Source organism: Pectinophora gossypiella, chromosome 19, assembly GCF_024362695.1.
Source record: "Pectinophora gossypiella chromosome 19, ilPecGoss1.1, whole genome shotgun sequence".
Classification (NCBI taxonomy): Eukaryota; Metazoa; Arthropoda; class Insecta; order Lepidoptera; family Gelechiidae; genus Pectinophora; species Pectinophora gossypiella.
In genome coordinates, this window is record NC_065422.1 from 2,811,338 (window position 1) to 2,836,088 (window position 24,751).

Below are 24,751 nucleotides of genomic sequence, written 5' to 3' on the forward strand. Positions count from 1 at the left end.
TTGACTGCATTGTAGGGTAAATGCATCAAACAAAATTAAACTTTCTAAAACCACTTTATAATATTATTCTGTCACCAGAGGAATGCTACTAAATTATAAGTAAATAGTAGCGCGGCAACACTGAGCGAGGACGGCCACCCTGAGCCGCTCGCCGCGCACCGCGCGCTCGTCACAGCTTTCGTAATCGTTGTTGTTTTATCATTATTTGTGTCAGCGTACCAATCACACGCCGCAGCGGACCCGGGCGCGGCGGCCGTGGTTTGTTTCATTACTTACTCGATACATTCACTTGCAAGCAAACTATCATCATTCGGAATCGATACAGTTACGTTCTACAGCTGATAGCAAGGTGAGTGACCTCCGATTACAGGTTAATGACCCCTAATATATTTATTTGTGTATTGAAAATTGCAAACAAACACTGTTTCTAACCTATTAGAAATACGGCATTCTCAGATCTATGTATATCGATATACATACTTTTTTTCTACAACAATATTTCGCAGGCGACGACGACCGACTGCCGAATTTTTCGCAACCGGTTTTTATTTATTCTGCAGCGGTCGCGGTGACGAATGCGGTCAAGACCGGACTGTAGCTTGGATATATAATAATATTCCGTTTTACACAAAGGACAATAATAATTAACGTTTTTATAAAAACCGACATCATACATTAACTCACGCCCGTAGTTCTGATTGGGCCGGGCAGAGCTGCTAGTCAGTAATGGCATTGATCGATGAATTCCATGTATTTCTATACGATTGGCTAACCCTGGGTCACGGCCAGGGTAGACATACTGTCACTCTTTAGACTTCTGCTTTTCTTGACATTATTCATATCCCTAGCCATTCAATGGAATGGTGCATATAGTACAAATGTTAGTGATTGAGACCTGTTGTCTGTACCTTTTAAATATAAATATCATCCATCAGCCTGTACTAGCCCACACCATTACTACACATACCTACGTGTAGGCCTGGATAAACTACTATAACACAGATAACAATACATTTCAAAAAAACATGACATCAAAATAAATGAATGACAAGTTAATGATCGTTTGAGTGGCCAAGCTGTAACCGCACGCAGACACACACAGAATGCAACAAGTTAAACTGATAGCGGCGAGTTAGGTATATTATACGCGGTACGACTTGTGTACTCAACATGGCAGATAGCCGGAGTCTTGCCGGTATCGTATCGACCACTTGTTTTGTGTTTCGGTCGACGACTCTTGTTTATCTTCCGTCATTATAGTGATGATTTATTCCGATGACTGACGGAGGGTGGCGTAATCGTACCTAATTAAATATAGGGTTGCAGAGAGATGAAGGAAGTTGTAGTTAACTTCTCCCGCTCATGTACACGTAAGCTCAAACCCATCCCACGCATTGGAGTAACCAGCTTAGAATAGTAAAAGAACAATTTTCGTACCAAGATTGATTACAAGTAAATTAGTAGGTACTGCTGTCATACAGATGATTGCGTTATGAATCAAAGATGTACAGTCGCTTTAACATTTTTATTGTTCAACTTTATATTCTATTAAGTACACATATACAAATGGCCAAGCTAGATAGAAAGCACCATTGTGCCCGACGCACGACGCCATCGACACTGTCAAGTGACATCTCTTTCAAAATTAAAATAACGCGCCAGCCACCATGATGTAATGATGTGTCCCAAAGAGCTTACATCATCACAGTACCTTATCAGTGCACCGCACCGCCCACAATAAACTTTATTTGACCACAAAGAATGGTACACACAACCCGGCAACAATTTTGATAAAAGCAATAGTCTAGTACTTAGTACCTGACGTCGCAGTTGAAGCAGTCGCCAGCTGAATCAGCTGGGACACATCATTCATGAGTAAATCTCCAATTTAATAGTCCTCTGTAGCAATAGCGAAGATGAAATGCTCAGTTGCGGAACGGTTATTGCCATATTCGACATTGGATAGAGATAGATGGAAAATGTTCCATCAACACGACCGTGCGTGGCTTTTGATGATATCTATTTAGTGATTGTTCCAGTGGCTAGTCCCCGGCAGCATGCGCCTGATCATCTTGGAAGACGCGGAGGTGGTGGCGGAGTGGGCGGCGCGGTTCGTGCTGCAGCGCATCACGGAGTTCGCGCCCGGCCCGGGGCGGCACTTCGTGCTCGGCCTGCCCACGGGCGGCACGCCGCTGCCCATGTACCGCAAGCTGATCCAGTTCCACCAGGAGGGGCGGCTCTCCTTCAAATACGTTACTACGTTCAACATGGACGAGTATGTTGGTCAGTATTCACAGGGTGTTAGTGACATCGTAACGAATACTGAGAGGGATGATTCAGACCATGATTCTGAGTTAATATCTAGTGGAATTTTCCGTCGCAAAATTCATGAAATTTTGAGTTTTGTTTTTAATTATTTTCAATTCCATATTGTGTTTTTAGCTGCATAGAACCCAAATTTCAATAAAAAAAACAATAATGACAAATTATCGAAAATTTTCGATGTAATGGAGACAACAGCTGCTCGAACGGGTCAACGGCCACACGCACCGAGCCGCGCGCCCCGCTCCGCGCGCCCCGCGCCGCACGCCGGCGGCGGCGCGGCGGCGCGGGCGGCGCAGCCTACAAAGTAGGCACTACGAACCGATCCTATTTCTTTCTCTGTCTATCGTAAATTTATAAATTTATTTTATTCTTATTCTTAAATGGACGGATAATCAACAGGCATAAAATTTATGGAATACACGTCAATTTTAAGCAGAAATCTAAAACAACCGACAGAATTAAGTTGACAGCACACGTCAAACGGTTTGCATACCAGCGAGATACCTTTTTGATTCGACCGGGTTATTCATTCATTTACTCATAGGAATCGGGGCCATTATCTACCTAAAACAGTTGAAACAGTAAATAATTGTATTCTTTGTTGTCATTAGAATAACTAACAACCAACTAACACAACCACCACAGATTAGGTAATTAGTTACCTACTATGTCAACCATCCACCAACTTAGTATGTAAGTACCTACGCAAAACCTCGCTACACAAAAATCGAGCGAGATCGCGTCTAGAATTGGGCGGACACTCCGCCAGAGTGTTGCCTATCGATATTCTATCGATACCTAGTTAAAAAAAACCAATAGTAGGTACCTATCGATAGATCTTTTAGATCAATACCCATTATTATTACAAAGCAAGACCTATCGGTACTATCGCTAGTATCGATCTAAATGTACTATCACTACTTTCGATAGTTTAGACAATTTCCAAGTTCAACAATTGATAATCTACCTATTGATAGTTCGGCAACTCCGCCGCGTAGGCAATGTCGGCATGTTCAAAGAAAAAAATTGTCCGAGAGGAGTGATCTTATTTTTCTTGTTACATGTTGGTACCGAGGTACTAAGTACTAAGTTATTCATGGTTTTAAATCTCATTGTTAAATCATCAGTAAAGAACTAATTAAACCTATCCTGTTCTGTGTACAATATTCATGTAACGGCTACGTGCTTACATAAGTACCTAGTAGACGGGAGCAACGACTTAACGTACCTTCCGAAGCACGGATCATTTTACTTTCGGACAATCAGGTGATCAGCCTGTAACGTCCCAACCAAAGGCCTTATAAACAGATTTTTGTGATATGTCCCCACCGGAAAACGAACCCGGACCCTCCGCATCCCATCGCTCAACCACTGGACCACATAGGCCAAGAAGGTTCTAAGACATAATTAAAGGATCCTGGGACGCAAGACCTCCGAGTTAGGGCTTGTTTGATCTGTCTTGATGGATACTCGGTCGTGAATAGCCTCACGGATCAAGGGCAACGCGCGCCAATAAAGTAGACATTACGAACAGATACTAGGTATTTCTTTGAGTTGATAGGTATCAAGTGAAGTTTCCTGTCGCAAAATCCATAAAAAAATTAGATTTTTTTCAGTCCCATATTGTGTTTTAAGCTGCATAGAACGCACATTTAAAATAAACAAATAAAAATTACTAATTATTAAATTTTATCAATGTCATCAATAATAATAATAACGTATCTACAACTTCAGCTATGCGCAGGTGAATAGCCGGCGCACGGGTCAAGGGCAACGCTCGCCAATAAAGTAGGCATACGAACAGATACTATTTCTTTCTCTGTCACTTGCACCATAAACATACTTCTCTCTCTCTGTCTAGTCGTCGGCTCGACTCGGCCGCGGCCGGCGCGTCGTCGGCGCGCCTTTGATGCTTTGCGCTAACGCCGCCGCGCGCTTCCGCTCAGTCGAATACTAAGCTTGACCCGAATCGCGTGATGTTTTTCGAGGATATTTTTTTCGTGTTTGTGAGTGTTTGTTTCATTCTGTAAATGAGTAGTGTCGACTATGATGATAGATCATAGACCATTTACTGCGCAAAAGTATGGAAGATTGTTGATGTTTATTAAAGAGCAAGGTGTTGTGTTTGTGAGTGCGTGTGATACCTACCTACCGCGGAGGAAACGCGATGTTGCATACCTACGTGACGTGACATGTTCTAGGGTACCTACCTAGGTACTTCATCCGAAGGAATAACAATTAAGGTAAGGCAAGAGTAGGGTTTTTATTGTTAATAAGTTAGGAACGTTTTAATAACTGGTAGGTAGGTACCGTGCGTGAAAAATCGTGGCAGTAGGTGTTTTACTTCAACAAACAACATTTTTAAACGTTGAACCACTAAGCATCTAAATACAAGAGAATGAAAACTCCTACCTAGATATCAACATCGTATCACGCACGCGTAACGTAGCCGCGCGTAAGTTTAGCGTCTGTGTGGCGCGTTGTTCGACTTACATTGCGGCACAGTAAAAATTGAAAATCTTAATTAAACATTTGCGACAAGAAAAACACCCACCATCATTTTTAGTACAATAAAATAGGCGTTCCATTTTTTTTTTCGTTACGATGTCCCTAACACCCTGTATTTTATAATTACATTCGGGGAAAATCATACAGAGTTTAGAGACGTTGAGATGTTTGAGCATCGTTTGTGATGGGTGTGTGCTCCCTAGGCGATCAATAAGATTTCTAAATTCACACTTTTATTACTAAGTATTTAAAGACAAGCAGGTTTTACGCTGACCAATCTTATTCTGGACAAGAATTTGCTAAACCGAAGTAGCAGTGCGACATAGAATACATAATGGACTGTCTGCCTGTGGCAGGTCTGCCGCGCGACCACCCGGAGTCGTACCACTACTACATGTGGAACGAGTTCTTCAAGCACATCGACATCGAGCCGAGCAACGCGCACGTGCTGGACGGGAACGCGGCCGACCTGGTGGCCGAGTGCCGCCGCTACGAGGACCTCATACAGAAGGCGGGCGGCGTGCACCTCTTCATCGGAGGTTAGCTACCTGCTGCCACACCCCGGACACTTCATATAAAGGCTTCGTTTTACACAGATATTACACATTGACGTTATCTTACGCACACAACTGCAGGGCTGCATACTAAAACACTAAATACTTATAGTTACTACTACTTACTTGTGCACGAAGCTTTTATAATCATCAGTAAATATCACAAATTAAAATTTTCTGAACGGGTTTGTTTTATGTCCTTATTTAAAATAATACTATGGACGAAAATAAATAAATAATCGTTTGTTCCGTGCGTGGTTGCAGGCATCGGTCCGGACGGGCATATCGCGTTCAACGAGCCGGGCTCGTCGCTGGTGTCGCGCACGCGCGTCAAGACGCTCGCCTACGACACCCTGGAGGCCAACAAGCGCTTCTTCGGCAACGACATCAGCAAGGTTCCGCGGCAGGCGCTCACCGTCGGCGTCGGCACCGTCATGGACGCTAAGGAGGTACTCCAACATTACTCATGCCATCAACAGCTGCCTCTTCAAGTTTCCACGCATATCTGATTGTCCCTTGCCATTTCCATCCAGTGCACGCATACACGCATCTGTTGCTGGATATCTTCGACCCATTTCTGTACTAAGGTTTATCTCTCCCATGTGTATTTGCGCAGGATACTCATAGGTTCGCCACAAACGCCATTTGGATAAAAATGGAGGTGTTCGTATTATTTATTTACTCTCAAAAAGAAGTGCAAGCAGCTAGAGATCTTATCCTAAGGTCGCCTGTGAAATGGAAGAGGAAAAGGAAGCAGGCAGACCCCATGATCACATAGGACTACATTTTAAACGCCTAGGAGACAGAGAGAGATTAGTCTGTATAATATGCGTGCGTGTATTAGGTGATGATCCTGATAACGGGCGTGCACAAAGCGCTGGCGCTGGCCAAGGCGGTGGAGGAGGGGGTGAACCACATGTGGACGGTGTCGGCGTTCCAGCAGCACGCGCAGGCGCTGTTCGTGTGCGACGAGGCCGCCACGCTCGAGCTGCGCGTTAAGACCGTCAAGTACTTCAAGGTCAGTTGCCGACAACTCAGCTTATCGACTAATGTTACGAACAGGGGATAGAAGTCGGACTGACTGGTTAAATAGTAGAAAGTGAAGGATGCTTGAATGCTGCATTAACTGTGCAAGTATGTAGAAGTCGATGAGAATGAAAGTATTTTTGACTTTGGTAATAATTTTGCATGCTATTTTATACAGTCACAACTCGCGGTAACAGGGCCATAAAGGATAAAAATACCAAAATATATTATTCTCGACTTAAAGAATGACAACTCTCGCCGTAAATGGAATACATTTTAAATTGGTAGTCATGGACGCTCTAACGCCAGGATCGAACCAGTTTTATATTACCTGCACCTACCCTCAGTTGTCAGGTCCCTACTTAATATGGGAGTGGTTTTCCCTTCTTTCCTTCTGTAGATCTGAATCAGAATGTACGCATTGGATACCAAGTTTGCATGTCGAGCGCGAGAGAATGCATGGGCTACACTCAGGTACTTCAATACTGTATACTCTTACAAACATAACATACAATGTGTAAATACCACATTTGCATGTAAAGAATTTTAGTATAGTAAAGTGCTATAACTTACACAAAGATTCAGACTCATAATGCCTTATTGCTTGGGGAATTCCAAGGGTAGATTATGTTTTAATGCACATTAAAAGTAAGATATAAGTATTGATTGCCTGAGTGTATGTGCGTGTGTGTGGCAGGCGCTGAGCGAGGAGCATCAGAAGCTCATCGCGGAGCTGCCGGTGCCGCGCCAGCACGTGCTGCACTAGCCCCGCCCCGCCCGCGGGGACGGGGGCACTGACCGCTGTCTGCTTGCAGAGCCTCATGGGGGAACACAACAAGCTGATAGCCGGCACCCGGTGAACATTCCTGCCAGTGATGCCTTTACAAAAGAACTAGCTATACAAATGATCTACTTTATATTGTTACAAAATGTTTATATACTGAAATAAATGAAATTTATATTTAAAAAAGATTTTTCGTTTTATTTACAACCCTAACATTATATAGCTGAACACTTGTTACATTAAATCTAACTGCAACATCACATATAACACATTATTCTCCCAAAATATAGGCACATCAATCAAAACTTCACATAAGTCAGAAGCACTAGCACACATCACGTCACTCTGATGGCAGCGGCCCCGCCACCTGCGCATGGCTGCGGCGTGACGTCACCAGTCGGCCCCCCCCCCCGGGGGCGGCGCGGCACATGCGCGCCAGCAGCCCCGCCAGCTGCAGCGGCCCCGCCAGCCCGTCCGCCAGCCGCATGTGGCTGCGGCCCAGCTGGCGGACCAGCGCCAGCCGCGACGTCTCATCAGCGTCCAGTGTCTTGCTTACTCGGAACATATTAGCCACTATGTCCTCCGCGGCGTACCCCAGCTTTATTAGTTTCGCCATCACCTGCACGACAATTAGCATTCAGTCAGGACATTTCACATGACAATTATTATCAAAGAAGTGAGCGTCATGTGTGGTGTGCATGACTATGAGCTCGTACCTTGTATGCGGCGTGTATGTCCTGGCGCAGGCAGGCGTCGAGCATGGTCCGCACGAGCAGCGGGTGCGGCTCGTCGCAGACGCGGAACACGTTGTCGGGCGCCACGTGGCCGCCGCTGGCCGCTACCGCTTGCAGGTTGTTGAGTGCCGCGCGCAGGTCGCCCTGCGCCGTGAACACCACCGCGCTCACGCCCTCCTCCGTGTACGACAAGCCCTCCTTCTCGCACACTTCCACCACCTGCAATAAATACAAACACATTACATTCCTGACCCATAAAAACATAAACAAGTATTTTTTCTATTGTCTATATTTCTTGATTTTTTATTTGTTCCTCACAAACAGAGACAACAACAACAAGTGCATACCTTGGCCAGTATCTGTGCGTCTGTGAGGCGCGAGTAGCGCAGCAGCGCGCAGCGGGACTGGATGGGTTCAATGATCTTCTCGCTATTGTTGGCGGCGAGCGCGAACCTAGTCGTAGCAGAGTACAGCTCCATGGTGCGGCGCAGCGCCTGCTGCGCGCCCTCCGTCATGCTGTCCGCCTCGTCTAGGATCACTATCTTGTGTCGCGCCGGCGGCAGCGTCACCTGCACACATGTCTCATGTTACAAATATTTAACAGTAGCACAAAGGACAGACAAATAGTTAAAGCATAGAAAACTTTTCCAGCACTGGGAAAGAGACACATTTAAACTAGATGGATTAATTCCCCTTTAAGTCAAAATCCATCTATAGTGTGAGAAAAAATATGGGCTAGGGCTGACAATTCTTGTAGCACGCTGTGGCTCAAGTAGTTAAATTACCCAATTAAATTCTATGAAGGTAGATTATAAGTTGTAAGTTTATAACCTAATCCATATCCTCAGGCCATGTCAGGGGCCTTTGGCAGCTCAATAATAACCCTGACACCAGACTATAGTAGATGAATGGTCTCCAAAGAAAGGGTCTGGAAGGATTTTAGCCAAGAAAATAAATTATTTTTATAAACAAAATACACATTTTTCATAACAACAAAACAAAATTACTATTTAAAAAAATATTTTTGTTTCTGATGTCCAGGCATATTATAATACATAGAAGCTTACAATGTTTTCGGACTTACATTCACTTTAAGAACACATAATACAGGATCATACCTTCTGTTGTGCGAACATCTTGATCTTGTTGCGCACGACATCAATGCCGCGATCATTGGAGGCGTTGAGCTCGAGCACGGCGTCCTTCATGGCGGGCCCTAGCAGCGCGCGCGCCAGGCACAGGATCGTGGTGGTCTTGCCTACGCCGGGCGGGCCCGCGATTATGATGTTGGGCGCGTTGCCCGTGCGCGCGAACACCGCCAGCCGCGACACAGTGTCTTCGTTGCCCACTATGTCGGCGAACGTCTGCGGCCGGTACTTCTCGATCCACGGCAGGTGGCCCACCTTGCTGCTCGTGCCCGCCGCAGAACTCGATTTCACCGGCTTGACAACGGGCTCTGCCTCATCCACCTCCATAATAGTGATATCTTTATCACTCATAGCGTTAATTTTAAAATAATTCCTAGTATTTAATCAAACATTTGTGTTTCGCGTTCAGCCGCCAAAACCCTCACGTTTTGTCAATCATATTTTTTATTTTTTTTATTTAAGATTGACAAGTGGTGACTGACATTGACAGCTGATTGACATTTTTTTTTAATTATAGACTAAAACGTTTGCATATACAGCCGTGTGTAACATTTTTCTTTTCGATATTTTCTACTTTTGAACTTTTTACCCAACTAATAATCTACTTTGCTTTGGCATTTCTATGATATCATAAGCTACCCAAATAAAAGAGCATGGATAAACAAACACTGGATAAAAAGTGGGATAACAACTTCAATAAAGAGAAACAATGGTTTTTGTTTTCTATATGTGTTTTATAAATACTTCCAATGATGTAAAAAGATACGATGAAAAATAATAATTGAGGTTCTTTCATTTGGTCGCGTTGGCACCGGCACCGGAGGCGGGCCCGGCGGCTGCGGCGGACTTGTCTTCAGATTCCGAGTCCTCCTCCTCCGAGTCATCATCGTCGTCGTCATCATCCTCGTCCTCAGAGTCTGACTCAGAGTATGAGTACGCGCCGCCCGCGCCGTAGTCGCCTGAAAAACATCAAAACATTTATTTTTGACAAACACATTATGTTGAATAGGTTCACAAGATGTTGTATAGTAGTGACCAAAAATATCAGCAGTCTGTGAGGATATCTAACAAAGTGCAAAGTGGATCTACAGAAGACATGTGGTCACGCGCAGGATCATCTTGAGTCTGATGATTAAATTTTACAAATGTAGGAAGTGTATACCTGCGTCTCCGTAATCGCCGGCGTCGTGGCCGTAGTCCTCGTCGTCGTCCATGGCGGTGCCCTGCCGCCCGTAGCGGTGCGTACGAGCTGTCACATACCAAGCACTTATTGACTGATTGTACCATACAAAATATGTTTTTCCTAAAAATACCTAACTTATCACAATCCCTTCGATTTTTTTACTTGAAAATGACAACTCCTTTCAATTTATTGCATAGCCAATCACAGGACAGTTAGATGAATACATGTTAAATGATTAATTTTGGATTAGTTTATAGATTATTAGGTTACCTTTTGTAATATATTATGGAAAAAAGGCGTGACCTTATATGTATATATTTGTAATGCAATGCAAGTTTGCAAAATTGCAAAGATAGTGTTATATAGATATAATTAGGATAGAATGTACATATTGTATATGTCAGCAGCTGAATACTGACTGGACATGCTGAGATCGGAGGTGAGCTGCGTGGGGTAGCCGCACTTGGGGCAGGGCGGCATGGCGCGCCGCTCCAGGCGCACCCCGCGCCGCCGCACGTGCTCGTCGCAGAAGCACGTCTTGCACCGCAGGCACGAGTACTGCCCCAGGCGGTTGCATGATTGACCTGCAAATATACATTGATGATTCAATTATTCTTATTACTGAGTTGTGTTTGTGTGTGTATGATAAGTATGTGTTTTAAAAATTGCTTCCATTTTGCAGGATTAATCTGAAGACAAAGAAATGCCTAATTAAGATACTATTAAAACTTGACAGAAATTTCGCTGCAAGCTGATACTGAGGTAAATGTGTAAGTTTTCATTTCCTCTCATCGCAATATACTTACACTTGTAGGTCTCGGACTCCAGCACCTGGCAGGAGGCCTGGTGCTCGAACTGGTCGTCCTCGCACAGGAACCCGCGGCAGAAACAGCATCGGAACACGCGCCCGCCATGCTCCCACACACCTACACATATGTCCAAAGTTTAAACCAAGATTGAACAAAAATTTATAATGTTGCTGTTTTAATTCATAGGTGAGTGTTACCTCTCTCACACTCAAGGCAGACAGCATCCATCAGCGGGCAGGAGCAAGCGTGTGTGGTCAGACATTTGCGGCCGTGACACACCCATGCCTCACAGAAGTCACATATTGCTCCCTGGAACATTCACATTTCTTTCAAAACAGGCTAATGTAATAAATAGCAAACACTTCATATTACTTCATTATGAATTTAATCAGTCTCAAAGTAGATACTAACCAAACCTGAAATCCTGAGTTAACCTCATATACATTTTTAGAAAAAGATTTTTCTGAATTGAGCAGTGTTCAAAAACCATATTCTAATTGTGTTTGTTGCCATTTTCTAAAATATATCCATTTATTTATTTTTAAATTCATCATCATCATCATTTTTAAATAAATCATCTTGTCTTAAGGGTCTAATAAAAACAAGAACATTATACAAGATGTGAGCACATACCACCATCCCGAGGCCGGTGGTGTAGACGCCGGGGTGGCGCACAACACAGTCTCCAGACTTGAGCATGCACTTCACCTTGCCACAGTGTGCGCACGTCGGCAGTCGCTGCACCGCCGCGCAGAAGTAGCAGAACGCGCGGTTCTTCTGCTTCCTGCACCACATACATTTTTACGTGGCAACTGTTGTACTTATCTAACACTATAACAACTTTAATAAGCACTTACTTCTGGCACTTATCGCATTCCATAGGCACGTTGCAGGGGTGCGCCGCCAGATCCACATTATCCTTTGCGTTACGAATCTCTTTTTGACGAAGCTTTTGCTTCTCTGCCTTCTTGCGCTGTCCAGTTTTCTTCTTCGGCATTATACTAACCAATCATTCACTGTAAGTAAGAAACTGAATCAGCTGATAATTGATATCTATGAGGAAACACCTGTGCGTGCGAGGTCAAGTTCGTTCAACCAACCAACCACAGAATCTAGCAGATCTCTGAAAGAAAAAGTCAAAAGTGATTGATGATAACGATTGACAGACAATGACGCACGCAGCACGCCGTGTGATTGACAACGAAAAAAACATAACGTTCAGAAAATATCTCTGACTGGACACAATCATTTAATTTAAATTACAATAATACGAGCAAGTATTATACCGACTAGCGTGGGATACATTTCTTAATAAAGCAAAAATAATAGAATCCTTTTTTATCTTTGAAAATAGGCAATATGAGCACTATCTTCTTTTAATCAATACTGTTTTATTATTTTCCGAACGAATATTAACCGCCCAAATTTAAATATTCCTGTCGTACAACAAGGTTAGTAGCAAGTTGATCATTTTGAATTTATTATCATAACAGTCGTTGCGCACTTGCTGTTATCGCAAATCAAAACAATAACAATTTTATTTATTCTCGGCAGTCGAGGCGACAGACGGCGGACAGAGGAACTTCGTGGGGTGCCGCAGCCGTAGTGTGTTATTGTATCCTCGCGTATCGTGCGCAGTTTATTTTATTAAGAGTCGGAACTCGGCCATTTCAAACTCATAAAGAAAATATGATATCTCCTACAAATCTGGTATGTAAAACTTTGTATTTCCACTAAAATTACTTTTTATTTAATTGAGCATCAGCGTTTTAACCATGTCATGACAAAGCTGTTTCTTTCTATTGAAATTGAAGAATAATAATTCTTTTAGATTAAAAGAATTACTAGAGCAATTCAGTGTAAAGAAAATAATCTTAAAAAAAATTAAAGAACAGAAAAATATATACTGCCTACCCAGACATCCTACAGAAGATATGTTTTATTATAATGCTTGCAAGTTATTTTCCTGCCTATTACTTTCCTTCATGGTTATACAAGGACCAACCAACAGAGGGGCCTCCAATTGAACACGTAAACTAGTGGTAGATGTATGTAACTATATTGTGTATGTCAATGCTTCAGAGGAATATTATACATCAATGTTCAGAGGCCTTTGTTCCTCTATACATTGTCTATGTTCATGTGTGTGTTGCAAAACAATGCACTCTTTTGTGGTCAGTTGTTTGTTATTCATTTGTCTTGCACTAGAATTAATGCAATCAATTTATTGATAATAGTAGGTAAGGTACCTTACCTACTGTACATTTTACCTACCTACATATAAAAACCATGGTTATTATTATTATCCTGTTTTGTTTTTTTTCTACTACAAATACAAATTTACAAATTAATGGTATTCCAGAAATATACAGCATTTCTAAAGACTGCCACTAGAGCACTGGAAATTTTAGGAAAAAAATACATACCTACCACAGACATACCTACTTATTTTTTTTTTATAAAAAAATTACAACTTGCTAATAATAAAAAATATAATAATAAATATGTAGGTATATACTTACCTACAATAATAATATTTTTTTAGCAATGGTGCAGTGTGGTGGAGTTTCTCAGGTGGAGCTCCATTCCCGATCATTGAGGGGAGGCTTCTACCCAGCAGTAGGACATATATTTATGTTATGTATGCAATTTTACGCGCCACCCTATCGAAGTCCTGTAAAAACACTTGATTTGTTTACAAATGCGTTGATTTCTGAAATAGCCCGCCGGGCCGTATCAACGGCGCAGATCGCGAGCTCGCATTCGCACGCACATGCGATCGTTATTTATTTATTCAATTTAGGTAGTTAAATTTTTTGTCCAAACATGCGATCGGTTTCACGTCCATAAGAACGGTTTTGGTATGCAGTTAATGGCGTGATAGGCATGCCCGCTCATTTTTGGGATGTCTCCTAAGAGGGGTGTTAGTATGTGTGTGTAGGACGGGTATTATTATAAGAGAATTGGGGCATATTAATGAAGATGTGATGGTAACATTGTGGAATTGTCGTATTGTTGCAGATGAAGCGACTGGGCGTGGGCGGGCGGCTGGTGGCGTTCTTCAAGGCGGTGTGCGTGTATTTCGTGGTGGCGGGCGGCGAGGCGGGCGAGGCGCCGTCCGTGGCCGGGGTGGCGGCCAAGTGCGCGCCCGTGCTCTGTCTGATGGTGCTGGTGGCGCTGCACGCGCTCGACGCGCCCGCGCACTGCAGCGACAGGTCAGTGCCGTATGACACATACCTACCTACGTACGACTGTAACTCGCCTTATAACTCGAGGAAACACGCAATATATAGTTTTCACTGGTGGAAATATAAAATACAAAGTTTCGCGCTTATTTCGATGACGATATTTACGTATTTTATCATAGTCAAGGTTATCAAAAGATATCAAATCCGCAGGAAGGTCACACTATCGGTAAAATTAGAGTATCAAGCTCACCGGACGTCGACCTACCATCGGACAAAGGTTCAGTCGGAAGGTGCCAAGAACCGATAAGGTCGGGACGACGTAGGTAGACGTGGTCGATGACACGGTGCCGCTGGGTCCGCAGGCGCGCGTACGGGGCGCGCGTGGCCGCGGGGCTGGCGCTGTCGGCGCTGGGCGACGCGCTGCTGGTGTGGCCGCAGCACTTCGTGGCCGGCATGGGCGCGTTCGCGGGCGCGCACGTGGCCTACCTCAGCGCCTTCGGCTGGCAGGGCTCGGCGCCGCGCGCGGCCGCGGCCTGCTACGGGGGCTGCGGCGCCTACCTGTGCGTGGTGGCGCCGGGCGGGCTGCTGGCGCGGCTGGTGCCGGGCTACGCGCTGCTGCTGGCCACGCTGTGCTGGCGCGGCGCGGCCCGCGGCGGGCCGGCGGCCGCGGGCGCCGCGCTGTTCCTGGTGTCGGACGCGGCGCTGGGCTACAGCCTGTGGGCCGGGCCGCTGCCGCACCGCCGCCTCGTCGTCATGTCCACCTACTACCTGGGCCAGCTGGGCATCGCGCTCAGCGCGCTGCAGCCGCACCCGCCCGCCCCACCCCGCGCGCATGCGCAGTAGCCGCCGTCTTCCCGTCGCAATCGACTCTATACATGTAAGCGAAATACACCCATTTGTAATCTTCCTTTACTAGAATGTAAGCTTTAATCGTGTTGAATCGATGGTTATAGTAGTATTTTTGTAGTGTTCAAGTGATGGGTGAGGGCACAAATGTATTTTATTTTTATAATAGGTTGTAGGTGATAACGTTCAGTATGGCGCAACCGTCTGTGATATGTGGTCGACGACCTGCTGTGTGGGTTGTCGGTGTGAGGGAGATGTGCGAGAGAGGTCCGGCTCATTGCTAGGTATTGGTAACGGCTTGTGCCAAATGTGTGTGACGTGTGACGGCATCCGGCGACCCTGGCGCCAGTAAGACTGAAGCACCAACGTGTACGTGTTGTATGTGTCTCGTGTGTGCAGTACACTGCCGGCACGCGGCGGGAACTAGGGTTACGCTAATATTACACTAGTACTAGTATTACACTAGTATTTGTAACGAGCAACTACAGAACTATTTAGTATTAAACATGGAATCTAGCTTTCGAATCTCTACACAATTGAAATAAAGTTATTCAAAGGTAGGTATAATAGTCGATTCCTAAATCACGGTTGAAATAGTTTCTATAGAGACGAACATATCGCACGGCGCCCGCGCGGCCTATAAGACTCCACTTTACTATTCTATGTTAGTTTTTATGTAAATCCATATTTTATTAAATGTTATACTATTGTAAAATCATGTGATAGATTTTATATTATGTGTTTAATAAACGCGATTACGCAGTTGTATTAATTTTTATTATTTATAGTGAGTATTGAGATAAAACAGTTCCGTTTTATTATAAAAATATTTATTAAAATATACGTAGATAAACTTAACTATCATTATCATTACAATAACTTAACAATTGTGTACAAACGTCACGCTCCTGCGCCCTCGACTACATATTTACATAGATCTTTATAGAGCATTAAAACCAGGAATATATGAAAAGCATGTCAATTTTAAAAGAAAAGGAATATTTTCATAAAATATAATGAACTGCCCTTGTATCGTGCTGTGGCAACACTTCAAACAATGCGAGAAGGATTAATTATATTTGATACAAAACTATTGTGCCGACCATGATTCACCATCGCATCAATGGTTTAGATTTACAACATCTTGGAACTTGAGCGTTTCTGCACCTCACTGTACGATTTGCGTCCTAGCATTGTGCGTTTCACGTTTCTTAGCAAGCATCTGATAGATTTTATATCTATACTCTCTCTGTCGCCTCGACAATCGCACCGAGCTAGAACGCAAATCGTAGCTATAGTGGAACCAAGAAGGAAGCGGAGACATAGAAGCGGAGCGCGGTGTGCGCCGAGGCTGCGCCGAAGCTGCGGCGGAGCGCTACTCGCGGCGCAGGTTGTCGAGGCGCGCCTGCAGCTCGGCGTCGGCGTCGGGCGCGCCGCCGCCGCCCGAGCCGCCCGCCACGGCCGCCGCCGCCGGCTGGCGCCCCGCTGGCGGCACAACACACACGGTCATATACTACACGGGCAGTACGCCGAATGGCGAACTAGTAACTAAGTAGTAAACTGAGAATTTTACATCAAAGTGGCGTTTGCATGGTCTGTCTAACGTCGAATTCATTATTATGTAGTTTCTAATTAAAATTTACAAGTCAAATTAAATATTGTTTTTGGATCATCTTCGACATTGTATAATTTAACTTAGACTCTGGTCATGTAGACGTCCAGCTGTGATGACAGTGGGTTGTGCTATGCGGCTGCGCGCACTGACCTGGCACGGAGAGCGAGCCGGTGGCCTGCGGCAGGCCGGACAGCGTGTCGTTGAGCTGCAGCCCCAGCTCGTCCAGGATCTGCGACACCACGGCGTCGCTCTCCTCCTCGTCGTCGTCGCCCTCCATCGCCTCGTCGATCGAGTCGTTCATCATCTCCTCCTTCATGTCCATTATTTCCGACTGCTTCTCGAATTCCTGGAATGTACACCGACGTCGTATCATAATACATATCACACGAGTATTTTTCAGGTAGCTAGTACACTATTAGCGCATGGAAGCACTACAATATATGTTTCTATATCATATTTCACTAACATTAATTTCATTTTCATTTTTATCAGATTTCACTTCATAACATTGAATATTTATAATGTAGACTCTCAAGATGTAAGGACCATAAACAACCATTAATTTCCTAACATCATGTTGCTTTTCAAATACTAATACACTTTACAGAAGCTGAAGCATAAACCATTATATTTATTTATATTTTGTATTGTAGAGAGGGTGCACATACTTGTAGTATCTTCTGTATCTGCGGCATGTTGAGCTGTCGGTTCATGGTCTGCATGGCGCGCGTGACGCCGCGCATGGCCTGCGCCATGGTGCTCTGCGACTTGAGCGTCTGGATCTTGAGCGACACGGCCTGGATGTTGGCCTTCATTAGCATGAACTTGCGCACGTAGCGCCGCGTGCGCACCAAGTCTTTCGCCATTATCTTCACTGCGTCCTGCAATCACATCAACCACTGCATGTTAAAGCAACTGCTTAACGTAAATACCTTTTTGGTCAGGGATCATAAGACAATTTTCAATTGACTCAAGCGAGTCTCTGCAAATGGTTGAATAAACACATTTCCTACTGGTATTCAGAAAGTTTCAGCACGAGAATTTGTGTTTTAAATAAAAGAATGGTCCCTGACCATCTGGCCCTCCTTGGCGAGCTTCTTGATGTCCTGGATGACCTTCTTCTCCTGCTGCTCCATCTTCATGCGCTCGCGGTCAAGGTCGCGCATGGCCTTGTTGAGCGCGCGCTGGTTTTTGCGCAGCATCTCGTCCGGCGTCATGCGGTGCCCGAACAACCACTCCATCATGCCCGCTTACTTATAACTAAACACACAATTAATTATTTTATTAAAAATATTTACACAATAGTGTACCACCACCCTCCCTCTTGGAGGCCAAAAGTAAGAGAAATTTTCCAAGGTGAAAAATATAGGAGATATGGACATAACTCAGGATAGAGATGGGTCTTGGAAAGGGAGACAACTTTGCTCTGCAGTGGGATGATGTAGGCTGTCAAATAATTTAATAAACACAAGATTGTTATTGAAAACATTAGATATTAAATTAAGGTGGCTATATGAAGGTCAATAATTTATATAAAGTATTTTATATCTGGCTGGAACTGCTTGCCTGGCTCAACTGTGTACTATAATTATTTAGTTATATGAGTAATCTTATAGGTGAGTATATATTTCTTTTCCATATTTTCAGAAAATATACAAGTAGCTATACAAATTGTTTCCATACAATACATACATAAATACACACCCGTAATCTCTAATGGGGTGGGCAGAGCCACAAGTAATCAAAGACAACTTGCAGCCACTGTCTCTATACATACTAGAAAACAATATATTAGTATAAAACTAGGTATGGGTTGTAATACTTAAATTATTAAGCCATTAAATTGACATAAGCATAACACTCAGTCCCACTGAAGTGGATATTTTTTAGAGAATAAATTGGAAATTCCCATTAGTGCAGAGAACTACTAACTATATACATATTTGTGCAAACAAATAAGACCAATAGTTGAGGTCACCCTACAAAACATGATAAGGCTTAATGATTTGGCTCTCCCTTCAGGCCTTATACATGTTATAATGGCTACATCAGCCTTATGTGGGAAATTAAAATGATATTTACCCAGATACAGAGGAACTCGTGGGGCTGAAGACTGGTTTGTAAGTAAAAAATCAATTTATTTGGAATGATGAATCACCATCTATAAAACCTACACCAAAACTATGTAGATGAGGCAGGAATTATTTTAATATAACCTTAATGAGTCTAGAATTAAATGTTAAGTATATTACTCTCTGGCAACGATCTAAATTAATTAAACAACGATTTGTTTACACAAAAAGAAATTTTGTGAATTGCAGAAAATGACATTAAATAATCACACTGTCCTGTCAATAATGTAATGTCATATCAGCACAGACTAATAAAGAGATACTACGTAGGTATCAGACGCACATGAGGGTTTGGTTCTAATGATACATGACAGTGTTTTTTTTAATAATCGAATTTCACCTGGCAAAGGACTTCGCGTCAGGCGGCCCTATGTACAGGAGCGGGATGTTCAAAAGATAGGGTCTTGTTACCGGGATCAGTATTATTTTATAGATTTTAATTCTTTGAAACTCGAAAGACGGCGCGACCGCAACATTCGCTGACGATACGGCAATACTGGCATCTAACACTAGCCCAGCCACAGCCTCGAACATAATTAAAAAACATCTTGATAAGATACATACCTGGATGAAGAAATGGAGGATAAAGGCCAGTGCAACCAAATCCCACCAAGTAACCTTCACCTTGCGAAATGAAAACTGTCCAACTGTGAAGCTAGGAGATGAAGAACTACCCCATAACACATGTGTCAAGTATCTTGGGTTCCACTTAGGTCGCAAACAAACATGGAAGACACACATCCAAAATAAGCGAGATGAACTAAATCACCGGTACAGATCACTAGAATGGCTCTTGGGAAGAAGATCTCTTATGGTTGGAAAACCAATCGCAAGTTAGAGAGGGAAAAAATCTTTGAAACAAGTAAGTACCTATTTCAAAGTCCTACATAAACGCAAAATCTGTAGAAAATACTACCGAACCCGGAAACAAAACCTAATGATCTCTTTTTTAAACTAGGACTCGTTTCATAAGGTTTAAAAATGTGAGAGACTATTTATTAATTATTTATAAACATTATTTTTTGCATGATGCAAAAAATGGTTCTTGTATTTTGCGACTTTGCCCTTTCATATGCGATTTACACACAAAGAGTTTCGAAAGTTCACTGCTTGGTGTACCTTTTAAATTAACTTGGTTTTCGAGACACTTCATCCACTTATTGAAGCTTTTCTCGGTGCATGGAAAATTATGCAAAATAGCGTCTTGTCGCGAACTTTTGCAAAGGACTCGTAATACATTTTCCGTGAAAGAAAAAGCGTGCGAAAAGATTAATTGGTCTTTATATTACGAGGTAAAGTGGAGAGAGTAAGCACAAATACACTTTACTTGATGACACAGTTTCAGTCACACTTTTGATAGGCCGGCCGATATAAATGGCCGTTACCGCTAACTAATCACAGGCCAGCACAATTGTCATACATCATTAAACAATATGGCGTCTATTGACAAAATTCGTTCCACGCGGATTGCACGGCGAGCATATCAGTTGATGTTGATGTCACTGTCACTATGTCAGACCTATGTCGAATGCTGTTTTTTTTTAAGGGTTGAGATCTTATTGGAATTAGTGATATTCTTTGTTAAATGTAAATTGGTAGGAAAATGAATGAAATAGTAGGTAGGTAGGCTCAGCATAAAACAATAATTTAATCTAGTAGCCTATTGCCTCTTGCTAAGTGAGCTAAGAAGAGAGAGAGAGAGCGAAACGGATTTCAAGAAGATATTTCTATTGAATTATTAGGATGGGATTAGGACATTTGATTTAGTTGTAAAATGCAATTTTATATGGTTACATCGTTAATTTGAAAAAAAAAAAGAATTAAATTGTCACTTTGAATTGTCAAGTTTGACATTTGCGCAGTAAACCTACCAAAGTGAACGATATCGGTCAATTATTGTATTTTTCTATTACGTATATTTATCAATAGTTAATGGTAATTAGAAGATTCGAATCGACTGTGATCGTGATACATATCATTGTGTGTTCTGGTCGGGAGTAGGCGGATCGGACGCTACAGCCGAGGATGTGTCCCCGACAGGGCGGGCGGTGAAAGTGCGTGTAGTGTGAACGGGTCGAGCTGCAGCTGCGAGGATGGGCGTGGGCCTGCAGCCGCTCGAGTTCACTGAATGCCTAGCGGACAGTCCCGCCTTCCGCGAGAACCTACAGCGCCACGAGAAGGAGCTCGAGCGCACCAGCCAGCAGATAAAGCGGCTCATCAAGGAGGTCAAGGATGTGGTGCAGGCCGCCAAACGTGAGTCTCTCCCCCGCCGCCCCGCGCCCGCGCCCCCTCGCTGTCGTATGCATCGTGTGCATACCACTGTTGTCAACTATTGTGTCCAACTATTTTGTTTATTATGACTCACACCAGTAGTTTTCCTTATATTATAAGAAAAATCTAATAGGAAGGCCTTCAGTTTGAGATCTTCAGTATTTATTTAAAATTAAATAAAAAAGTAAATGTGATGACTAATGGCTACTGATTAATTTAGACAAAATTATGAGATTTGGGGTGTGGGTTGCTGCAAGGTTACAGATACTCAAAAATGTGTTGGTAGTAGTTATAACTGTAGTGGGTGACTACAGCACGGCATTATGTACTGATAAGGAACCAATTGCTCATTGTCAGCTGCAGCACAGTGCTGCCTTACAACCATACTCACCTAGTACACCAATATATTCAGTGTACACTTATGCTGACACATGTGTTCCCTTTCTTTACCATTTACATTGGCCTATCTATTCATTAACATAAATATACAAATGCAAATTGCTGAGCACAGCTGGACTAGGCTGTGACTATAAATGGCTGCCAAGCTGCTCTCACAAGATAACTGACAATAATTAATTCAATATTCAAACAAAGATTGCTCTGTGGCCGGCAGTGGCCTTCAACTGTTTGTATTCATCTATGATATTGGAATTAGATATTAATGTACAAGTTGTTGACAACTGTTTGTACCCAGTTCTTGTTTGAGTAATAAATGTGTGAGTGTGTGTGTATGTGTGTGTGGCTGCAGTGACTGCCCCAGCTGCGGCAGTATTACACATTCTGTATCTGCATCACTGCTGTTGAAATCTGTGTCAATGACTTTCTTAATTAGCACGTGCATGCAGTGGTCACCGCAGCTCCGCCTACGCTGATGATATTATGTTGCATGCTGAGCACTCTGCATGTTTTTGCAAGTAGTTGTGATTGTCAGTTAACATAATAAGTGTTCAGTGAGCTGTCACATTATTGTGTGTAAAGCTGGAGGCAACATCAGAGTCTGAGTCACCTCCACTCATCCGTAGCGATGCGGCCAGTGCTCTACAGATGTGACTCTCTGTGGGGCAGCGCCTGTGGCTGTGTTATCAGTCCCACCTATTGCACACTAACTAACATGTATTTCGAGTTTCCTCATTATTAATGTTATCAGTTTTGAGCAATTATTGAACACATTTAGCTGTCCAAGCCAGTAGGTAGTTTATGTGTTCATCATATTTATTTATTTATTTATTTATTCATATATTTTATTTTACTTCTACTTATTTAATGCAAGGAATGCAGGTTTTGCAGTGGTATTAAAGCCTATTATTCAATGAGGTATTGTTTATTTATAAGTTTTATAATAACATTTCCTGCTTTCGGAATGGTGATCAAGCAAAAGGAAGAATGAACCTAAACATTTGTATAGAAACTTGAAACAGGAGTCATATAGCTGTGTTTACATGTGAAAACTTTATAATGATAATATTTAGTAGAGGAGTAGATAGAAGTGAATACCACTTACTATTCACCTCTAGCTATCCCTTCGAGGATACAGGCTGAGTGCTATGCTAATAATATGCTTATCATTCAGGATAAGTATTACTTATAATTGTAGCAAGTTTTGATGATAATAGGTTGTAAAATGCGGAGTGTAATCTAATGTGGCGCGGGACAATCGTCGCTATCGCGGCGCGCGTAGATAGCGTGATAGCGCGCGATACGCTGGCAATCGCAGGCTTCATTGCTTGCTGATTGCGACAACTTTGCCACTTGTTATATTTCTTCATCTTTCTTTGATAATATTTGCAATACAAGTGCACTTTGATGACACTTGATTATTGAATTGGACGCTATAGTAGGAGTTGCATGTCGTACAAATGTAGCAACAATCGACCTCGGTTGGCGTGTAGCGTGAAGATATGTGGTGGCCAGGCCGGCACGCCCGCGCCGCCGCCGCGTGCTCCTCGCGTGATACTACCCGTAATTGCATTTGAAAACAGCCTCACATAACAATCCAATTTGTGAAGAACAAATATTTTCATGCATTTTTGGAGTTCAATGACACTTTAAAGAAATTGTGATAGTACGATTTGATTTCGTGATTAGTTTGTCGACATAAGTTTGGGGGACTGTGACATTCTTTGTAGGTATATTACATTAGTTCCAAATTAATTGCTCAGGTGCTATAAAGAGCCATGCGTAACATTTTTCATAAGAAAGTCGTAGTTATTGCATCCAAAATAAGCTGATTCAACCGATAACTTGCCATTGACGTAGGTAACTATATTAAAGGCTTAGCATGCGAGACTTGTAATCTTTGCTGCTGAACCAACGATACTTGGAGTAAACATATGGATGGACTGCAAAATAATGTAGGTCGGCCATCTCCCAACTCAACCGAGTTACAACTTGAAGATGGATTATGATCACTGCGTCCTTCCTGTACACTACCTACGCTGCTCGTCGGCGCTTGTCGCGCCGGCGCAGGTGGCGTAGGAGCGGCGACGAGCTCACCTTTATTGGAGACGTGGGAGGTCACGCGTCACCGTGACATCAGGTTCGAGTGTTTGCAGGGTGCATGCTGCGCGGGGCATTAGGATGGGTCTATGTAACCTACTTACAAAAGCCACACCAACAATCCCTAAAGGGATGGCAGAGTCACAAGTCACCAATAATATAAATTGATAACGTATTAGCGACTTCTAATATCTGATGCGAGAGGAATGCAGTTGTGTAAAGTGGATGCACGTTGTGTGTAGGTCTGGGCGACGCGCAGAAGGCGCTGGCGACGAGCATGGAGCAGTTCGAATTCGCGTGCATCGGTGCGTCGCAGACGGAGGACGAGCGCGTCATCGGGCGCAGCCTGCACCACTTCGCGCACCTCATCCGCACCATCGAGGAGGAGCGCGAGCGCATGGTGAGTGCTGCGGCGACAAACACCTACATTCAGCGATTTCGTTTAAAAGTAGTTCTGCCTTTTGATATGACGCCATTTTATGATATTCTGTAGAGTTTTCTACGTGTCGTCTCAATAAGAAATCACGACGACGATTTGTGGCGCGGATAGGAAAAAAATATGATGATTCACTAAAATCATTTTTAGCTCCCCTGCTCTACCTATAGTGACCATACTTACTATATGTAGACACTGAACGAGATATTAGCGACATGCCTTCAGCCCAGCTCTCCCAACTCAAGCCAAATCTGACGTGATATGTTCACACAAGGTGTCTGGAGGCGGCGCCGGCGTCGTGTAGTAATGCTCTTCATGCTATAGCATTAATTTTGTCTCTTCTCCTAGCCCGATTCATTATAAAAGCTAAATTAAATAAGTATTTCCTAGATAGCCTGTGTCACCTGACGCAACATTGTCTTTTACTATATGTTTATAAGGTAGGTAAATGTAAACATTTTTAAAATAAAAAAAAGTGTAGCACTAACGTGCGATAGTTAGCGAGAACAATCGTCGGCGCGTGACGCGCGGCCGTGCCGTATCTGCGCCGCTGACCTTGCGCGCGAGGCAAGGCCGCGCGGGCGCTGCAGGCGCTGCGCTGCCTCGGGCCTCGGCCGCGGCCTCCGGCCCAGCAGCCGCGCCGGAGGGCGACCCAAACAGCCCATCACACACTTGTTAGTTAAGTTTTCTTTTCTA

At 43.4% G+C, this 24,751-nt stretch overlaps 6 protein-coding genes across 8 annotated transcripts in view; 3 read left to right on the top strand and 3 right to left on the bottom strand.

The window, feature by feature from the left end:
- Positions 1–142: 142 nt before the first annotated feature.
- Positions 143–7,385, top strand: LOC126375563 (glucosamine-6-phosphate isomerase). Of its 3 annotated transcripts, none has more exons than XM_050022550.1 (6): positions 143–349; positions 2,028–2,283; positions 5,190–5,372; positions 5,652–5,836; positions 6,232–6,405; positions 7,111–7,385. In XM_050022550.1, exons 2-6 carry the CDS (start codon positions 2,058–2,060, stop codon positions 7,177–7,179), a joined length of 837 nt encoding a protein of 278 aa, XP_049878507.1. In that variant the 5' UTR covers positions 143–349; positions 2,028–2,057; the 3' UTR covers positions 7,180–7,385. The 3 variants fall into 3 exon arrangements, with proteins under 3 accessions (XP_049878507.1, XP_049878506.1, XP_049878508.1); XM_050022549.1 differs by having other exon boundaries at positions 145–349; positions 2,040–2,283; XM_050022551.1 differs by having other exon boundaries at positions 146–349; positions 2,040–2,283; positions 7,229–7,385.
- Positions 7,369–9,498, bottom strand: LOC126375528 (replication factor C subunit 2). The gene is made up of 4 exons (XM_050022503.1): positions 9,050–9,498; positions 8,279–8,500; positions 7,914–8,150; positions 7,369–7,816 (listed from the first exon to the last, which is right to left on the bottom strand). Exons 1-4 carry the CDS (start codon positions 9,428–9,430, stop codon positions 7,538–7,540), a joined length of 1,119 nt encoding a protein of 372 aa, XP_049878460.1. The 5' UTR covers positions 9,431–9,498; the 3' UTR covers positions 7,369–7,537.
- A 294-nt stretch (positions 9,499–9,792) lies between these two features.
- On the bottom strand, positions 9,793–12,205 carry LOC126375554 (zinc finger protein 330 homolog). Its single transcript, XM_050022532.1, has 7 exons — positions 11,929–12,205; positions 11,705–11,855; positions 11,269–11,380; positions 11,069–11,188; positions 10,682–10,846; positions 10,242–10,328; positions 9,793–10,038 (listed from the first exon to the last, which is right to left on the bottom strand). Exons 1-7 carry the CDS (start codon positions 12,066–12,068, stop codon positions 9,872–9,874), a joined length of 942 nt encoding a protein of 313 aa, XP_049878489.1. The 5' UTR covers positions 12,069–12,205; the 3' UTR covers positions 9,793–9,871.
- A 345-nt stretch (positions 12,206–12,550) lies between these two features.
- On the top strand, positions 12,551–15,873 carry LOC126375572 (lysoplasmalogenase). The gene is made up of 3 exons (XM_050022572.1): positions 12,551–12,781; positions 14,093–14,286; positions 14,622–15,873. The coding sequence occupies exons 1-3, from the start codon at positions 12,761–12,763 to the stop codon at positions 15,100–15,102; spliced, it is 696 nt and encodes a 231-aa protein (XP_049878529.1). The 5' UTR covers positions 12,551–12,760; the 3' UTR covers positions 15,103–15,873.
- Positions 15,874–15,917: 44 nt separating this feature from the next.
- On the bottom strand, positions 15,918–19,093 carry LOC126375574 (charged multivesicular body protein 2a). The gene is made up of 5 exons (XM_050022574.1): positions 18,803–19,093; positions 17,794–17,980; positions 17,389–17,601; positions 16,871–17,066; positions 15,918–16,590 (listed from the first exon to the last, which is right to left on the bottom strand). The coding sequence occupies exons 2-5, from the start codon at positions 17,962–17,964 to the stop codon at positions 16,481–16,483; spliced, it is 690 nt and encodes a 229-aa protein (XP_049878531.1). The 5' UTR covers positions 17,965–17,980; positions 18,803–19,093; the 3' UTR covers positions 15,918–16,480.
- A 1,612-nt stretch (positions 19,094–20,705) lies between these two features.
- The window catches only part of LOC126375469 (rho GTPase-activating protein Graf), a 28,845-nt gene continuing 24,799 nt past the window's right edge, over positions 20,706–24,751 (top strand). The window contains exons 1-2 of the mRNA XM_050022412.1: positions 20,706–21,105; positions 23,862–24,019. Of these exons, the coding sequence (XP_049878369.1) occupies positions 20,946–21,105; positions 23,862–24,019 (318 nt within the window). The 5' untranslated portion in view covers positions 20,706–20,945. The remainder of the gene's footprint in view (positions 21,106–23,861; positions 24,020–24,751) is intronic.

Coding starts and splice junctions, on each gene's coding strand:
- LOC126375563 (XM_050022550.1), top strand. CDS start 2,058: ATGCGCCTGATCATCTTGGAAGACGCGGAGGTGGTGGCGGAGTGGGCG. Junction 5,373..5,651: donor CGTGCACCTCTTCATCGGAG/GTTAGCTACCTG, acceptor GCGTGGTTGCAG/GCATCGGTCCGGACGGGCAT. Junction 5,837..6,231: donor CCGTCATGGACGCTAAGGAG/GTACTCCAACAT, acceptor TGCGTGTATTAG/GTGATGATCCTGATAACGGG.
- LOC126375528 (XM_050022503.1), bottom strand. CDS start 9,430: ATGAGTGATAAAGATATCACTATTATGGAGGTGGATGAGGCAGAGCCC. Junction 8,151..8,278: donor ACGCACAGATACTGGCCAAG/GTATGCACTTGT, acceptor TATTTATTGCAG/GTGGTGGAAGTGTGCGAGAA. Junction 7,817..7,913: donor ACATACACGCCGCATACAAG/GTACGAGCTCAT, acceptor ATTGTCGTGCAG/GTGATGGCGAAACTAATAAA.
- LOC126375554 (XM_050022532.1), bottom strand. CDS start 12,068: ATGCCGAAGAAGAAAACTGGACAGCGCAAGAAGGCAGAGAAGCAAAAG. Junction 11,856..11,928: donor GAATGCGATAAGTGCCAGAA/GTAAGTGCTTAT, acceptor TATGTGGTGCAG/GAAGCAGAAGAACCGCGCGT. Junction 11,381..11,704: donor CCACCGGCCTCGGGATGGTG/GTATGTGCTCAC, acceptor TGAATGTTCCAG/GGAGCAATATGTGACTTCTG.
- LOC126375572 (XM_050022572.1), top strand. CDS start 12,761: ATGATATCTCCTACAAATCTG. Junction 12,782..14,092: donor TGATATCTCCTACAAATCTG/GTATGTAAAACT, acceptor GTATTGTTGCAG/ATGAAGCGACTGGGCGTGGG. Junction 14,287..14,621: donor CCCGCGCACTGCAGCGACAG/GTCAGTGCCGTA, acceptor CTGGGTCCGCAG/GCGCGCGTACGGGGCGCGCG.
- LOC126375574 (XM_050022574.1), bottom strand. CDS start 17,964: ATGATGGAGTGGTTGTTCGGGCACCGCATGACGCCGGACGAGATGCTG. Junction 17,067..17,388: donor AGATACAGAAGATACTACAA/GTATGTGCACCC, acceptor TGTACATTCCAG/GAATTCGAGAAGCAGTCGGA. Junction 16,591..16,870: donor CGGCTCGCTCTCCGTGCCAG/GTCAGTGCGCGC, acceptor TTGTGCCGCCAG/CGGGGCGCCAGCCGGCGGCG.